Source organism: Lolium rigidum, chromosome 3 (assembly GCF_022539505.1).
Source record: "Lolium rigidum isolate FL_2022 chromosome 3, APGP_CSIRO_Lrig_0.1, whole genome shotgun sequence".
Lineage (NCBI taxonomy): Eukaryota > Viridiplantae > Streptophyta > Magnoliopsida > Poales > Poaceae > Lolium > Lolium rigidum.
This window is the reverse complement of record NC_061510.1, coordinates 318552746-318569519: the sequence shown is the minus strand read 5'-3', so window position 1 is coordinate 318569519 and position 16774 is coordinate 318552746. Positions and strand designations below refer to the sequence as shown.

General features: G+C 46.2%; 1 protein-coding gene and 1 long non-coding RNA gene across 2 annotated transcripts; both read left to right on the top strand.

Annotated features, from left to right (window-relative positions):
* Positions 1 to 3499: 3499 nt before the first annotated feature.
* Positions 3500 to 4334, top strand: LOC124699939. The gene is made up of 2 exons (XR_007001571.1): positions 3500 to 3863; positions 3985 to 4334. It is a non-coding gene; the product is annotated as an uncharacterized LOC124699939 (long non-coding RNA).
* A 546-nt stretch (positions 4335 to 4880) lies between these two features.
* Positions 4881 to 8214, top strand: LOC124696931 (probable polygalacturonase At1g80170). The gene is made up of 10 exons (XM_047229590.1): positions 4881 to 5081; positions 6025 to 6153; positions 6260 to 6391; positions 6480 to 6629; positions 6722 to 6742; positions 6836 to 7043; positions 7142 to 7223; positions 7331 to 7439; positions 7626 to 7739; positions 7825 to 8214. Exons 1-10 carry the CDS (start codon positions 4881 to 4883, stop codon positions 8056 to 8058), a joined length of 1380 nt encoding a protein of 459 aa, XP_047085546.1. The 3' UTR covers positions 8059 to 8214.
* Positions 8215 to 16774: the final 8560 nt, after the last annotated feature.

The window sequence follows — 16774 nt, the reverse complement described above, 5'->3', positions numbered from 1 at the left end:
ATGCTGATTCCTGGAGCAGTTATTAGGGAAAGGAATTCCTTCACGGAATGGAAGAGTAGGTGGTCCATGCATGTATTTTGCGCTAACGTAAAAAGGAATGTTGTATTATTAGAGGAAAGAAATCATCGTTGATTAATCAAGGAAGGAGAATAGCACCCTTCACGTCACCGATCCGAGGCACCACCCATCGAAACCGCATCTGCTGTGCTTCACCTGTAATGTAATGAAGGGCTATGGATGGAAACTAAATTAACAGGAGGGAGGTAGGGAAAATGGCGCTGACAGAGCCTAAAAATTTCGAGCCTGTCTATCATTACTAATAGGGGAGGAGCTACAGCATGCAGCTGGGGTCCTGGCCGAGAAATGCATGCATTGATTTTGTGGCTTGCAACACAAGGGCATTGACATGGTTTTCACGGGGTTTGTAGAATCATTCGCGGAATCCATCCACCGGCCGTGTCGCTGATTCCTGGAGCAGTTATTACAGAACGGATCAGCTATGGATGAAAACTAAAATAGCGAAAGGGACGAATAGATGCATGCATGCATTTCTCGGCCAGGACACGCCTTGAGCTTAGCCTGGTCCATCTGTGCCCGTATACACAGCCACAAATTAAGATCGGAGAGTTCTCAAAAAATAAAATTTAAGATCGGAGAGCATTGAATCATTGGCCGAATCCATCCACGACACTAAAACAGGGAGGGATGGTGATTCCTGTAGCAGTTATTAAGGGAAGGAATTCTTTCACGGGATGGAAGAGTATTTGGTGCATGCATGCATGTATTTTGCGCTAACATAGAAAGGAATGTTGTGTTATTAGAGGAAATAAATCATCGTTAATTAAGCAAGAAAGGAGAATAGCACCCTTCACGTCACCAATCCGAGGCACCACCCATCGCAGCCGTCTGTTGTGCTTTTACCTGTAATGTAATCAAGGGCTATGGATGGAAACTAAATTAGCGGGAGGGAGGTAGGGAAAATGGCGCTGACGGAGCCTAAAACTTTCGACCAGAAATTCAACCCACAGCTTGTCCTCCCGCATGTTAAATACCAATAGGGGTGGAGCTACCGCGTGCGGCTGGCGCGTGCGACCGACTTAGACTTTGACTCTTGCTCGGAGAGGAGAGGAGAGGAGAGGAGAGAAGATGACACCCTGAGATGAGATAGCCAGGTATGATGTGATCTTGTCATGCTAACGCAGTTGTTAATTGCATACGATAGGTGCCGGACTATTGTATCCCTAATGCTTGGTTTATGCATCAGGCTGGTGACTGAATCGGGCGCAGGAGTAGGCGTGTCGTGGGGAGCGAGCTTATCTAGCATAATGACGAGGACGATTTCAGGAATCACCATTCTCTAATGAAACAGTTTGCTAAGAAAGATTCAAACTTAGGAAAATCACAGGTGCACATTTCTGGTCCTGTATGTGAGGAACTTTGTTTGAGTTGCATTATGTTCCATTTCAGGACAACATCGACGGCTGCTGGGAGCGGGAGCTCGGAGGCGACCTGGAGGTGAATGCGAACGCCCGAAGGACGACAAGGGTATGTCCTAACTACTGTCAAACTCGCTATTGGTTTACTCCATGTGCTATCCAAATGTCTCTCTGCAATACGCCGCTACAGGAATTGTACTTGTCCAAATTTTCTTATCCAAGTGCCTCTGCAATACCTGAATCGGATTGTTTTCAGAATTGCGGTGCATGCTTGCTAGAGATATAGACAACTGAATTACAGCAACTGTGAAGCAGTTTGACACATAATAATAGCAGTACAACCAGTAATTCAGTTTGAGTACTGAGCACATAATAATCAACACATAACAGTAGCAACAGTAGCAGATTTCAGGATATGGTCAATAGGTAGGAATTCTGCTTGCAACAAATTCTTGTAGCTTGCTTCCACTTCTGATGTAGATACTTGTGATTGTGCTTGCTTGTGCTTGTGTTGCTTACGCTTTTTGCTTGTGCTTGTGCTTGCTTCTGCTGTAGGTATTTCTTCTTTTCTCTTGCGCTTTCTAGATTGATTGCTTTTCCTTGCTTCTTTCTTTTCTTTCTTTTCTTCTTCTCTTGGTTTCTTTGCTTCTTCTTTCTTTCGAGTTTCTTCTTGCTTTTCTTCTTCTATTGCTTTCTTTACTTCTTCTTTCTTGCGAGCTTCTTCTTGGTTTGCTTCTTCTTTCTTGCGAGCTTCTTCTTGCTTTTCTTCCTCTCTTGCTTGCTTTGCTTCTTCTTGTTTTGCTTCTTCTCTTGCTTTCTTTGCTTCTTCTTTCTTGCGAGCTTCTTGTTTTTCTTCTTCTCTTGCTTTCTTTGCTTCTTCTTTCTTGCGAGCTTGTTCTCGCTTTTCTTCCTCTCTTGCTTGCTTTGCTTCTTCTTTCTTGCGAGCTTCTTCTTGTTTTGCTTCTTCTCTTGCTTTCTTTGCTTCTTCTTTGTTGCGAGCTTCTTCTTGCTTTTCTTCCTCTCTTGCTTTCTTTGCTTCTTCTTTCTTGCGAGCTTCTTTTTGTTTTGCTTCTTCTTCGGCTTGCAGTGCATTTGCTACTGCCTTCAGGGCATTTTCATAAACTAGAGCAGGACAAGGAATGCTGATAGGTAGCAGATTTTGGGCTTCCAAGCTTATCTTGCCCAAATGAGGCATTTTATACCCATTGCCTCCACTATTGTTCAGTACTTCAGTCATACAAGTTTGAAGAGATACAAAAATTCTATTCAAGGTAGGCGCATCATATGCAACAAACTCTTCCTGCACATCACGGATGAGGTCGTTTAGTGTTCTAGGGCTTCTACGGTCTGTTAGAGATTCGATGGAGTTGAAGAACCCTAGAGCATTGACATTCAAATCTGGGCTATTTGCTGGCTGCTGCACCAGCTGGATGTCCATTCCAATTTTAGCTACAACATCTTTGAATTCAGGATCATTAGGTGCTTATGTGCTTAGCCAGAACAACCGAATTGGCGAATTGTAGCTAAATTTCTATCTTGTGTGCTTTAGTATTTAAAACTCAACCGAATCTAAATTGTTATTGTTTCATGAGATTCTACATGGAGTTCTCACCCTTTCCATTGCGCTGATCTGTGGTTGCAGCAAGAGCAGAACGACGCCTACCTGCCGGCCGAGATGGGGATCATGAGCAAGCAGCCCACCAACTACTTCTGCAAGACGCTCACCACCAACGACACCAGCACGCACGGCGGCTTCTCCGTGCCATGCCATGCCGCTGAGCGCGTCTTCCCTCCTCTGGTGTGATGAGTGTGTTACTTCTGGGCGGTGCCCCTTTCCATTTCGCACCCTGCCTTTTGGGTCTGCTGTTGCCAATAACAGGTGGTATAGTGTGGTTTGTAGGATGCTCAGGAGCTAATTGTGAGGGACATCCATGACAACGAGTGGAAGTTCAGGCACATCTTCCAAGGCAAGTTTGTTTCAGTAAATTCTCCAGGCCTTGTTCCTAGTACTCCTACATCATCACCTTGTTTCAGTAAATTCTCTTCTACGGGCTAGCAAAAAAAAAACAGATTCCTAAAATATAAGTCACAGATGTTTCTGAAATCGAGAGCCAGGTACCAACCCAAAAGACACCTCTTAGCTACTGGCTCAGTACATAGTGTGTTTGTTAGCGCTAATAGACTTGTTGCTGGAGACTCAGTGCTTTTCATATGGTTCATTGCCATTAAAAGATGATTTGTGGTGTCAACTGTATTTTCTTCAGTTAGTTCAGTTGGCTTTAGCTGATATTTTAGGCTGCAAGTTTCTTAAAATTTTCTTGGCAGTAATTTTCACTAACATGCAGTTATTGTTGAAGGAAATGGTGAAGCAAACGGAAATGGCAAGCTGGTCAGCGTCGTCATCTGGACAGAGGCATGCCAGCAATGGTAAGCTGATGCTACTGTATGTTTTATCATTCCAATTCATTTTTCTGTTTGAGTGTACTGAGACTTGGTCCTATGCCATTTGATGCAATTATGGTCTGACCAGCACTTCCCCTTTCACCAGTGTTTTTCCTCGCAGGCAATCAAAGTACTCAATGATGAGATGAATTGTGACATTATCAAGATTGGTAGCATCGTAAGAAACAAGGTAGACTTTGTCCCATTTCTTAGTCTTGTGTATGTCAACATGCCATGTGTTTCTGGAACCCCTTGGTGGTGATTTGTGGTACTGGAACCTGTTGTTGGTTGAAAAAATAGTTATCTTGGACATGAATCTAGTTTCTGGTCGTGGGACCATCTTGAAGTGAATGTGATGTTTGAGTTTGATACCCAAGTTGGTGTAGAATGTTTTTGCTTGTCATCTGACACTGGGAAATCTCATGTTTGGTCAGTGAAGTGAATCTGTTACTTATAGCTTTTGCAGTTAACTTGTCCTACTGTTAAAAGCAACATTAGTGCTAGTTCCTCTATTAATGTACTCAAACTTGTGAATATAAATGATCGACGAAGTTAACTGAACTTGTTTGTACCTGTCTCTTGGTCATCCACATCATCCATTGCATCATCTACTCTAACATCTTGTTCATCAGCTACTTCCATTTGTTCATCTACTGGTGGACTGAAATTGAGGTCCGGCAGCACCATATTGATGTGCTGAATTGACAATTGTTGTTGCAGGGCCAGAGGAGAAACACAGAAGCACGGCCAGGCCGCTACCACTGCCGCCACCCGTTCCCCGCAGCTGTCGACGGTCCTGCACTCACCCCCGCCTCCACCGCCCCCTGTCCACTCCGGCCCTCTTGTCCTGGACGATCATGGACTCAGGAGAGCTGGCGACCTGGGAGTGAGTATAATGATCAGGGGAAACAACTGGATGCCGTAGGTGAAGCAGCGGGAGGGAGTCTTGACCGGAGGTGGACCTGGGCAGAGGAGAAGTGCTGGAGGCCGGAGGTGTAGCTGATGCAGAGCCCAGGAGCACCTGATGGTAGATGGGCGGAGGAGAAGCAGCTCTTAGGTGCTCCTGGGCGAGGGATCGTGGCCGAGAAGGAGTGGTTGAGGAGATCGTGGCGAGAACGGAACGGAGGGAGTAGTATTACTGCCTGTATATTTCCAACTTTAACTCGTTTCCAAAACGAGCACGATTCCGTTCTGAAATTGTCGGTGCGTATATTTATAAACGACGAGCAAAAGCAGCCCAGCACAGGAGGATCGATCGGCTGGCGAAACTACCGGCCTGGCAATCTTGGATGTCGCCGACCTTGTTCAAACGTACAAGGAAGAAACACCGCCGCGATCCCCTGCACTGATCAAACCTTGTAAACAAATTCTGATCTTCTAGAGCATTACCAAGATAGGAGAGGCTCGATCAAGGTCTGCCATTGCTATACGTGTGTGATCGCTCATTGGCGCGTGAATACATCACACGCGCGCCCTTGGTAGTAGAAGCATCAGTGCACTGCAATCGTAGCTTCCTCAGCTCTTCTTCATCAAATCAAGAGCGCGTGGCTGCCAATCCTATCGGTACTGTAAATCATGGTATGTGTCGATTCAGTTCACCATTGTTCATCAGCTCGATAGAATTGTAGATCCTGTTCTTATCTTCTATACTCCCTCCGATCCATAATAAGGGTCGTGGTTTCAGTTCAAATAGAGAGAAGTTCAATTTACCCCTCTAAACTTGTCTCAAAGTTCAGCATACAACCTTCAACTTTATTTTGGTTCAACTTTCAACCCCGAATTCTAACAAGATTCAAAATCACCCCTTGCATTGTATTAAGCTGTTTTTTCGTGTAGCGTGTATATTGTATATTGATGAGTTGGCACAGTATATAGGAAGAAAAACCGCTAACTGGCGAGAAAAACCGGTTCAATACAAGTCAAAAAAGGTAGAAGGTCCAATTCCGAACGGTTTATAGAATTTAGGGTTGAAGATTGAATCCAAAGTAAAGTTAAGGGTTGTATATGAACTTTGAGACGAGTTTAGGGAGGTAATGGACTTCTCTCGTTCAAATATAACTAATTCGAATTAAAAAAAACGACACTTACAATTATCGGAGGGAGTAGTATATGTTGATTTGCCTGACGGATATCTCGAAAACGGCAGAGGATCTTCTTCGTGCTGCTGCTGCTGCTCGTGTTCACGGCCGTTCAATCTGCAGCAGGTCGGCAAGGAAAAAGATACAGCGTCATGGATTTCCATGCTGCCGGGGATGGCAGCACCGATGATGCAAAGGTAACACCAGCGCAAACCTGATCTTATTCTGGAAATCTGGCTTCGCCATCGCATTGCTTATCAGATTTTTTGTTTGCTTATTGGCGCATCTTCTCTGTGTCCAAAGGCGTTCGCGGCGACATGGAACGCAACTTGCCGTGACACCAGCTCGCCGACCATGGTCATCCCTGGAGGAAGGACGTTCTTGTTAAGCCAGATCAGGTTGAATGGACCCTGCAAGTCGCCTGTCACCGTGCAGGTAAAATTTGTTGACGATCAGTCTGAATTTCCTGTATCTTCCATCCGTCGGCAATAAGCAAGAGATAACTGAATCAGTTTCTCTGCAGCTGGACGGGAACATCGTGGCGCCAAACGCCATCTGGACGACGACAGCAGCGAACCTCCTTACCTTCTACCGCGTCAACAACCTGACGGTGAACGGGAGTGGCCAGATGGACGGCAATGGCGCCATCTGGTGGACTTGCTTCAACAAGAAGGTAGGCTCCTCAGGCCTAAGCAGATATCACTTGCTTCGATCTCTTCCTCTATTCATTTGCAACAAACTGATGCATCCTCTCATTTTTGACAGAAATGTCGTGTCCGGCCAATTGTAAGTGCACACCACAAACATCTCTTTCAGTTTCAGCCTCTTACTGGTCAGGTAGACAGCATGTTTATGTACCTGTTGTGTTTGTGAAATCAGCTGCTAGCATTCGCAAGCTGCAACAACCTATCCGTGAAGAACATACACCTGAAGGACAGCCCAGACAAGCACATGACCTTGTTCCGGTGCAGCCAGGTGCAGGTGAACAACGTCTCCGTCAGGGCGCCAGGCAAAAGCCCTAACACGGACGGGATCACCATGTCCTTATCCGACCACGTTTATATCTCGAATTGCTCTTTCAAAACCGGTACAGTCCTTTCAGCAGCCCTTCAAATGCATACATGTTTACTGCACACTGTCCTCAAATGTGTTATTTTGGGAACTACTGACATTGCACAAATGCAGGTGACGACTGCGTGTCGATTCTATCAGGGACCAGTGATGTTAATATCACCAACAGCGCGTGTGGGCCTGGTCATGGCATCAGGTAAAACTACTCAACCATGCAGCCCGTGCTGACCAAATACTGTGATGAACTTCTTCCCCAGCAGTAACATACATTGAGCTAAGAAGCTTTCTGATCTTATTATGTAGTGTGGGAAGCCTTGGAGGCAACAATACGACAGCACTTGTGGAAAGGATTACAGTATCCAACTGCAGCTTTTCTAAAACTATGACTGGTGTTAGGATCAAATCGTGGCAGGTAACACTAAAGCGGCATCAACATGCCTTTGCCTTGTGCATAAGTGCGCCTATACATCATGTATTCAAAGATATTTACTGATGGTTGCATTTAGCATGTACATAACACAAGCTAGCTGCAGATAATAGGCATATATAACAATACTACCCTAATATATAGTATGGTGTTAAATTGTTACTGATGCAGGGTGGCAGTGGCAAAGCAAATGGTTTCCTTTTTGAGAACCTCAACATGACTGATGTCCAATATCCTATTGACATTGACCAGTTCTATTGTCCCCCGGGAAATTGTCCGCCACAGGTGACTGAACTCATCACCACGTTGCCACTGCATCATATAAATAAATAATTTGAAATCATTTGCGTGCACTTTGTTGTGTTTGCAGGATAGCGCTGTGGCCATATCTGACGCCAGGTTCATCAACATCCACGGGACATCCTCCAACCCCAAAGCCATCCGGATTCTGTGCAGCCAGAGTGTGCAGTGTCGCGGCATCTATCTTGACAACATTAACCTCTCCTGCTCTCGGCATACCGCCCGAACACGAGCCACTATTTCAAATGCCTACGGAACCATTGAGGGCACGGTGAAACCACATGTACAGTTCCTAGGCGCTTGATAAAGAGTACTCTCCGCTGTTTAACACACATAACAAGTCTAGATAGGTAGACGAAGGAGCAGCACAATGCTACTGTAGGTAGATGAGTGCCATGTAAGGAGTAGAGTACCCGCTGAAATTAGATTGATTCTTCTATTGATGCTTGGTGCTATCTCATACACATTCTCATGTCTAAAAGTTCTTACTGTATGGTCATATAACGTGATGCAAAGCATCGAGGTGTCGGGGCAGAAATTCAGAGTATCTCATTTATTTTAACGATTTACGTTTCATGAAGTTTCTATTTTGCTCGAGGACAAGCAAGAGTCTAGCTTGAGAAAGTTGATGAGCGTATTTTTAGCATGTTTTTACACCGTTGTTTCCTTAAGTTATATAATTGAGTAGTAATAGGATTTTTGTATTTCACCGCGCTACCGCGTCCTTTTATGCTTGTATACGCCAGATCTCAAAATAATAAGGCAATGATGAAATCTTTACTATTAAATAGGAGTTGATCGTTTGACACTTAATGCATTTGATGGTCGTCATTAGAGGTATCATGTCCGCCCAATCTAAATCTGATGATATAGGACGGCTGATGGTACTGATCTTGGCTTAGCTAATTACACTTCGTGCCACCGACAAGTCAAAACATCGGTTCAGAACACGGCAAGAGAAAGGGGAAGCAACGCCCCGACCTCCTCCGGAACCCTAGGCACAAGGTGCCACCGCCGCCAGTCCTGCCGTATCGTTCCTCGCCACGGCAGCCTTCCGCCGCCATTTCGTTGGATGGCCTCCTACAATACCTAGCTCCACCCCATCAGACTAAGAGCTCGAGCACCTCCAAGCCGGACGATCTCCTCCTTCCGGAGCGCCTCCAGCCCGACGTGGCCTGAGATCGCCTTTCGCGTCCTATCCCAGCCCGTCAAGGAGGATCTGCCACAGCAGGAGCCGTGCAATTTGGTGCAGGAGCGGAGGTATCCCTACAAGTTGCCGCAGTAGCAGCTGGGCACCAGGCTGAGTGATAGGCGGCAGCGGCGAAAAGTTCACCGGCGAGGGCGCCGGCGGCTACACCACAAGGATCTCGATCTCGTCGGAAACAATGGAAGGGGGAGGACGGACACTTCCTCTTTTGTTGGTATGGTAGATCTGCCACTATGCTTTCTTTCACTGGTCAAACAGCTCGGTGGCGACCTGGTGTTGCCTGAGGATAGCACCTCCCACCTCTCATTTTTCAATACTAGCATTGGATGGCGCGGCGGCACGCCGCGCCTATGCCGTGGCTAGCTGATGGAAAATGGGTGAGATGACATGGATATGTCATTTAGATTGTAGTCTAACTTGCTTGTGGTTTAAAATTGATGGTGACGCCACATAACTCGAGACTGTTAAGCATGTGTGTGCTAACTATGACCAGCGAAATCAGAATTAAGTGAAAATATGAAAGAACATAGTTCATAATTTGTACAATGGAACTGATCAACCAAAACGGTCTGGCTAGCATACTTGAAAGTTCTAGTAGTAAAATAACAGTGTGATAGGGAAAGATAGAAAGTTGCATTTGGTTCACAACAACGGACAATAATTTAGAAGGTAAGGGAAAATAGCTTGTTGTTGACTAAAAGGATTGACACTTTTTTACTTCAATCGCATGGTTCACAGGACACAATCGATTTCCTTTTTTGCATCCGTTGGTGCCAAAGATGGCTACCTTCATTCTAGAGCCAGTGATTTATGTCAAGATTAGACTGTCACTTATTGCCACACCGTTCGCGTCAGCAAATGCAGCTCATCCATCGAATATTCGGCCCGTTAGCAGGGTTCCTTAGACGTTGCTTGCGATGCTACCGAGTACAATCTTCTAAGAGAGCTTTCCTTTGATATTTTATTGAAATGCCGATGGTATTTTGTTTGGACTATGGGGATGTTGATTGACGTCTCTCCTGAGAAGGCAACACCTCTGGTAGAAATCCAACTGTTGATGGCCAACCTTGTTTCGTCGTGCCTCACGGTCGGTACCGATAGCCCTGCCATTTGATGAATTCTTTTGTCTCTTGTTCAAATTGCCAGATATCTTGCAGTCTAGCGATTGAAATAGGAGAATCCAGGAGGAGCTTTGGTGATGCCATTAGGTGTCCCGTCTCTTGCCGCGGACGGAGCTGCTACGGTATGAAAGAAGTGCAACAACATTTGTTGAAATATTGGGTCCACATTTGGTGGCCTATACTAGATTTTAGATTTTCCCTATAAATCTCAAAGTCCACTTAGTGGCAGCCTTGTGAGTTTGAGCCCAAGTTGGTGGCAGCTCACTAGGGAGTGGCAAGAGGTGGGAAGTTTAGTCCCACATGGAAAGTTGGGAGGAAGTTAGACCACCTTATAAGGTGGGTTGTTCCACCACTAGTAAGTGAGTGAGAATAGGAGTGCTACACGCGCGCGCTCCTCCTCCTCGCTCGCTCGTCTCGACACGTCACGCGCGCCGCGCTCGTGGTGAGTGGATTGAGCCTCGAGCCGAGACTTTCCTTACTTTTTGCAGCTCAGGAAAACGAACAGAGTCCTAGACGGACGCGTCGCAGTTAGTCGGTTCGGGTCGCTCCCGGGTCGTGGGCTATTCTGTAACCGACTCCAAACGTTCGTGCGACGTGGGCGTGGCCCACGTTGCTTAGGGTTTCCCGAGCCTATATAATCTCCTGCCCGGCTACCGCATAATCACATCCGATACACGAGTTAGGGTTTCCACCTCTCTCTGCTTGCGCCGCCATCGCAGCCTACTCCATCCCGCGCGCCGACGTGCATCGGCGAACGGGAGAGCAGGTCTCCGGAACCACTCGTCCTTGCGATCCTGTACGGGAGAGGGCGAATTAGGTTTTTGGGAAGCGCCCGCGCGACCGCTCAAGCTCTTCATCACGGGTCGCCTTCCGTCCAAGTCGGGCGGTGCTGCCTACCGTCGTCTTCAACGCGCGTCAACTTCGACCCATCATCCCCGTCGTCAACAACGTTGTCATCAACAACGTTCACCGCCGCGACATCGTTCGCTACACCTCCACCGCCACTTCCACCAGATCGGTACGTGCGACATATCTCGATCTGTTTAGCGATGGATGTTGTACCGTTTGCTCTGCTACTGTTCATGTTTCTCACTGCATCTAGTATGTTTGAGTTTCACATGTTAGTAGTTACTTTCGTCATGCTTTATATTCTGGAATTAATCATGGAAATTGTGCCTAATTATCCAACAATCCAAAAAGCTAATTGTAGGCAATTTCCTGAGTTAACAATGGCTGGTTTTTCCGATGCACTGAGGCCGGATAAGTTTACCGGTGTGCACTTTAAGAGGTGGCAAGTATAAGGCCATGCCTCCGCTTACTCATCCGAAAGTGTTCGAAGTTACCGATGGTTTACCGAAGGAACTATATCGACCAAGATCGGAACAAGTTCAAGGAAAACAATACTCTTCGTCGGATGCGTTCTAAGTATTCTTGCCGATCGTCCGTGTGATGTGTACATGCACTTACCGGATGGTAAAGAGCTCGGGATGCACCGAATGCTAAGTTCTGAGGCAACCGATGCAGGTAGAGGAACTGTACATCATGGAGAGCTTCCATGACATCGGGATGGTTAACAACCGTTCTGTAGTCGAACAAGCTCATGAGATACAGTGCATTGCGAAAGAGCTTGAACTCCTTAAGTGTGCCTTACCCGATAAGTTTGTGGCTGGATGCATCATCGCTAAGTTGCCCCCTTCATGGAGGAACTTCGCCACAACTTCTCAAACACAAGAGACGAGGAGATATCAGCTGAAAATCTGATAGCGTCTCTTGATGTTGAGGAGAAAGCTCGGGCTAAGGATAATACCGAGAAAGGAGAGGGTCGAGCCTAGCGCCAACATGGTGCGTGAAGAAACCCTACAAGGCAAGAACAAAGGGAATAACAAGCCCTCCTTCAATAAGCCTATGAAGACTACAACCTTCAAGAAGAAGAAGATGATAAACAAAGCAGATCCGAGCTGCTTTACGTGTGGAGAGACTGGCCACTTTTCTAAGGATCTGTCCCGTAGAGGGCGAGCACCGCAAGAAAAAGGCGAGGCAAGTCAACACGGTGACCGCTAGCAATGCTGATGGGTACGGTAATCTCTTTACTCGTTCTTTCGGTATTTCAATCTCCATGTTGGTGGATTGATACAAGGTGCTAATGTTCATGTGTGTGCCGACATATCCATGTTCACTTCTTATCGATGTCGCCTCAGGATTCTTCCGTCTTGATGGGGAATGGGTCACATGCTTCCGTTCGTGGTGTTGGCACGGTAGATCTGAAGTTCACTTCGGGAAGATCGTGTACCGAGGAACGTGCAGCATGTCCCTACTATGAACAAGAATCTCGTTAGCGGCTCCCTTCTATGCGGAGATGGGTTTAAGGTTGTTTTAGAGTCGAATAAAGTAGTTGTTTCCAAGTTTGGACAATTTATTGGTAAAGGCTATGAGTGCGGAGGCTTGTTCCGCTTTTCGCTTCTCGATTTCAAGAATAAGTCCGTGAACCATATTTGTGGCAATGTTAGTGATGATACCGAGTGTTTGGCATTCTCCTTTATGTCACATTAATTTTGGTTTAATGTCTCGGCTATCCAGTTTAAGTTTAATTCCGAATTTCACCATTCCCAAAGGTTCTAAGTGTCATAGTTTTGTGCAATCAAAGCAACCTCGGAAGCCTCACAAGGCCAGAGAAATTTGACACCTCTAGAACTCATACATTCTGATCTATGCGAGATGAATGGTGTGTTGACAAAAGGTGGAAAGAGATATTTCATGACATTGATTGATGATGCGACTAGATTTTGCTATGTTTATTTGTTGCGAACTAAAGATGAAGCTTTAGACTACTTTAAAATTTATAAGGCCGAAGTTGAAAATCAACTAGAGAGAAAGATCAAGCGTCTTAGGTCGGATCGTGGTGGCAAATATTTTCCTAAAATCTTTGATGAATTCTGTGAGGAACATGGCATTATTCATGAGAGGACGCCTCCCTATTCACCCCAATCAAACGGGGTTGCCGAGAGGAAAACCGCACAGCCGATCGACTTGGTGAATTCCATGTTAGCCACTCGCTCGGTTTATCTAAGGCATGGTGGGGGAGGCTTTATTGACTTCATGTCATGTCCTGAATAGAGTTCCTAACAAGAATAAAGATAAAACCCCTTACGAGGAGTGGGCTGGAAGAAAACCATCACTTTCGTATTTGCGCACATGGGGATGTTTGGCGAAAAGTCAATATTCCAATCACTAAGAAGCGCAAACTCGGACCAAAGACAGTGGATTGTATCTTTCTAGGTTATGCTCCGCGGAGTGTAGGATATAGATTTTTAGTAGTTCAATCCGAGGTACCTGATATGCATGTTGATACTATTATGGAATCTCGTGATGCAACATTTTTTGAGAATATGTTTCCTATGAAAGATATGCATAGCATTGCTAGAATTTCTACTCGAGATAATCCCGAGTCTAGTACATCTAATGAGTATTTTGAACAATTACATGAGAATGTTACTGAGAAGGATGACAATGAAGCTCCTAAACGGAGCAAGAGACGAAGGATTGAAAAATCCTTTGGTGATGATTTCATTGTGTACCTTGTGGATGATACTCCCACGTCCATTGCAGAGGCATATGCATCTCCAGATGCAGATGACTGGAACGAAGCTGTCCATAATGAGATGGACTCGATTCTTTCTAATGGAACTTGGGAGCTATCAGAACGACCCCATGGATGCAAGCCTGTGGGCTGCAAATGGGTGTTCAAGAAGAAGCTAAGACCTGATGGTACTATTGAGAAGTACAAGGCGCGGCTTGTAGCTAAAGGCTACACACAGAGAGAAGGCGAAGATTACTTCGACACCTATTCACCTTGCCGCTAGACTTACCACCATTCGAGTACTACCGTCCATGGCTGCCTCCTATGGTCTTATCGTTCATCAAATGGACGTAAAGACGGCTTTTCTTAATGGAGAGTTGGAAGAGGAAATCTATATGGATCAGCCCGATGGGTTCGTAGTAAAAGGTGAAGAAAGAAAGGTGTGCAAGTTGCTGAAATCTTTATATGGCACTGAAACAAGCACCTAAGCAATGGCATGAGAAGTTTGGACGTGAACTTTGACTTCGTAGGCTTTGTTGTCAATGAGGTCGACAAGTGTGTTTACTATCGCCATGGCGTGGGCGAAGGTGTTATACTCGTGTTTGTATGTGGATGATATTCGATATTTGGTACAAACATGAAAGTAATACACGAGGTCAAGTCTTTCTTGTCAAAGTGCTTTGATATGAAAGATTCTGGGAGAAGCTGATGTACTCGAACATCAAGCTTATTAAGAATGAGAGTGGGATTACTCTAACGCAATCCCATTATGTTGAGAAGATCTTGAGCCGGTTCGGCTATATTGATAGCAAGTCTTCTCCAACACCTTATGATCCACGGTGTGACATTACGCAAGAACCGGAGGATTGCTCGTAGATCAACCGAGATACTCTCGGATTGTTGGCTCACTCATGTACTCTAGCGAGCGCGACCAGACCGGACATCTCTTTTGTCTGTTAGCAAAGTTAAGTAGGTTCATGTCAAACCCGGGTACTGATCATTGGCATGCACTTGATAGGGTCATGCGCTACCTATGTGGTACAATGAGTTATGGGATTCACTATTCAGGGGCATCCACTCGTGCTTGAAGGATACAGTGATTCGAATTGGATCTCCGATGTAGCTGATCTCTACGCCACTAGCGGGTATGTATTTACCTTTGGAGGTGGCGCAGTTGTCATGGAGATCTTGCAAGCAAACCATATTGATGAGGTCAACTATGGAAGCAGAACTTATCGCTTTGGATACAACCACTCGTTGAATCGGAGAATGGTTGCGTGAGCTCTTGATGGACTTGCCCGTGGTTGAAAAACCTGTTCCAGCAATCCTTTTAAATTGTGACAATCAAACCGTAATTGTCAAAGTGAACAATTCTAAGGATAACGTGAAGTCATCAAGACATGTCAAGAGACGTTTGAAGTCTGTCGTGAAATTGACGAAACTCCGGAGTAATAACTGTTACATATATTCAAACGGATAAAACACAGCGAGATCCCTTTACAAAGGGACTATCACGTGAATGTGATAGAAAGTGCATCGAGGGAGATGGGTTTGAGACCCGTTGATGTTACACCATAGTGGTAACCCAACCTTTGTGATCGGAGATCCCGTGAATTAGGACACGGGAAGAACAAACTAGTGGTTTAATTGAGGAGAGTATTATGTAACCCTCTCTATGTGAAGATGCACAACTCTCAATTGTTGTAAGGCGGGTTGGCAACAAGCCTTAATGTGTTTATGTTGGCTATATTAGCAAAGATGCTGTCCTACGAGAGCATTCTTGAAATAACACACCTATATGAGTCCGATTGTTAAACGTCGCAATCTATGAGATTTGGGTGATCTCTAGTAAACTCATGAAGAGACCACGAAGTATGACGCATATGCTTCACCCGCGGGGTAGGCTACTCGGCAGCCATGTACTAGTTATGACTTTGAGTGAAACCCTGTTCACGCAAAACTTGCAATTCAAGGCTTAGTCCATTGTTCAAGTGTGAATGGATGTAGCTCAAGGTTCTAGGCGGAAGTTCAACTTAACGCTCTCCGTCTGAACTACTGGTATATAAACAAGCAGCGAGTATTGGTAAATCTCTAAATGGGGATTTGAGATCTGGTGGGGGATTGTTGAAATATTGGGTCCACATTTGGTGGCCCATACTAGATTTCAGATTTTCCCTATAAATCTCAAAGCCCACTTAGTGGCAGCCTTGTGAGTTTGAGCCCAAGTTGGCGGCTCACTAGTGGGTGGCAAGAGGTGGGAAGTTTAGCCCCACATGGAAAGTTGGGAGGAAGTTAGACCACCTTATAAGGTGGGTTGTTCCACCACTAGTAAGTGAGTGAGAATAGGAGTGCTACACGCGTGCGCTCCTCCTCCTCCTCGCTCGCTCGTCTCGACTCGACTCGACACGACACGTCACGTCACGACGCGACGCGCGCGCCGCGCTCGTGGTGAGTGGATTGAGCCTCGAGCCGAGACTTTCCTTAGGTTCGGGTCGCTCCCGGGTCGTGGGCTATCTGTAACCGACTCCAAACGTTCGTGCGACGTGGGCGTGGCCCACGTTGCTTAGGGTTTCCCGAGCCTATATAATCTCCTGCCCGGCTACCGCATAATCACATCCGATACACGAGTTAGGGTTTCCACCTCTCTCTGCTTGCGCCGCCATCGCCGCAGCCTACTCCAACCCGCGCGCCAGAGCGTGCACGGCGAACGGGAGAGCGAGTCTCCGAACCACTCGTCCTTGCGATCCCGTACGGGAGAGGGCGAATTAGGTTTTTGGGAAGCGCTGCCGCGCGACTCGCTCAAGCTCTTCATCACGGGTCGCCTTCCGTCCAAGTCGGGCGGTGCGCGCTCATCGAGTCGTCTTCAACGCCGTCTACTTCGACCCATCGTCCCGTCGTCAACGACGTTGTCATCAGACAACGTTACTGTGCTGCGACATCGTCCGCTACACCTCCACCGCCACCTCCACCCAGATCGGTACGTGCGACATATCTCGATCCGTTTAGCGATGGATGTTGTACCGTTTGCTCAGCCTTTCTTGCTCATGTTGCTCAACTGCATCTAGTATGTTCGAGTTTCACATGTTAGTAGTTACTTTCGTCATGCTTTATATTC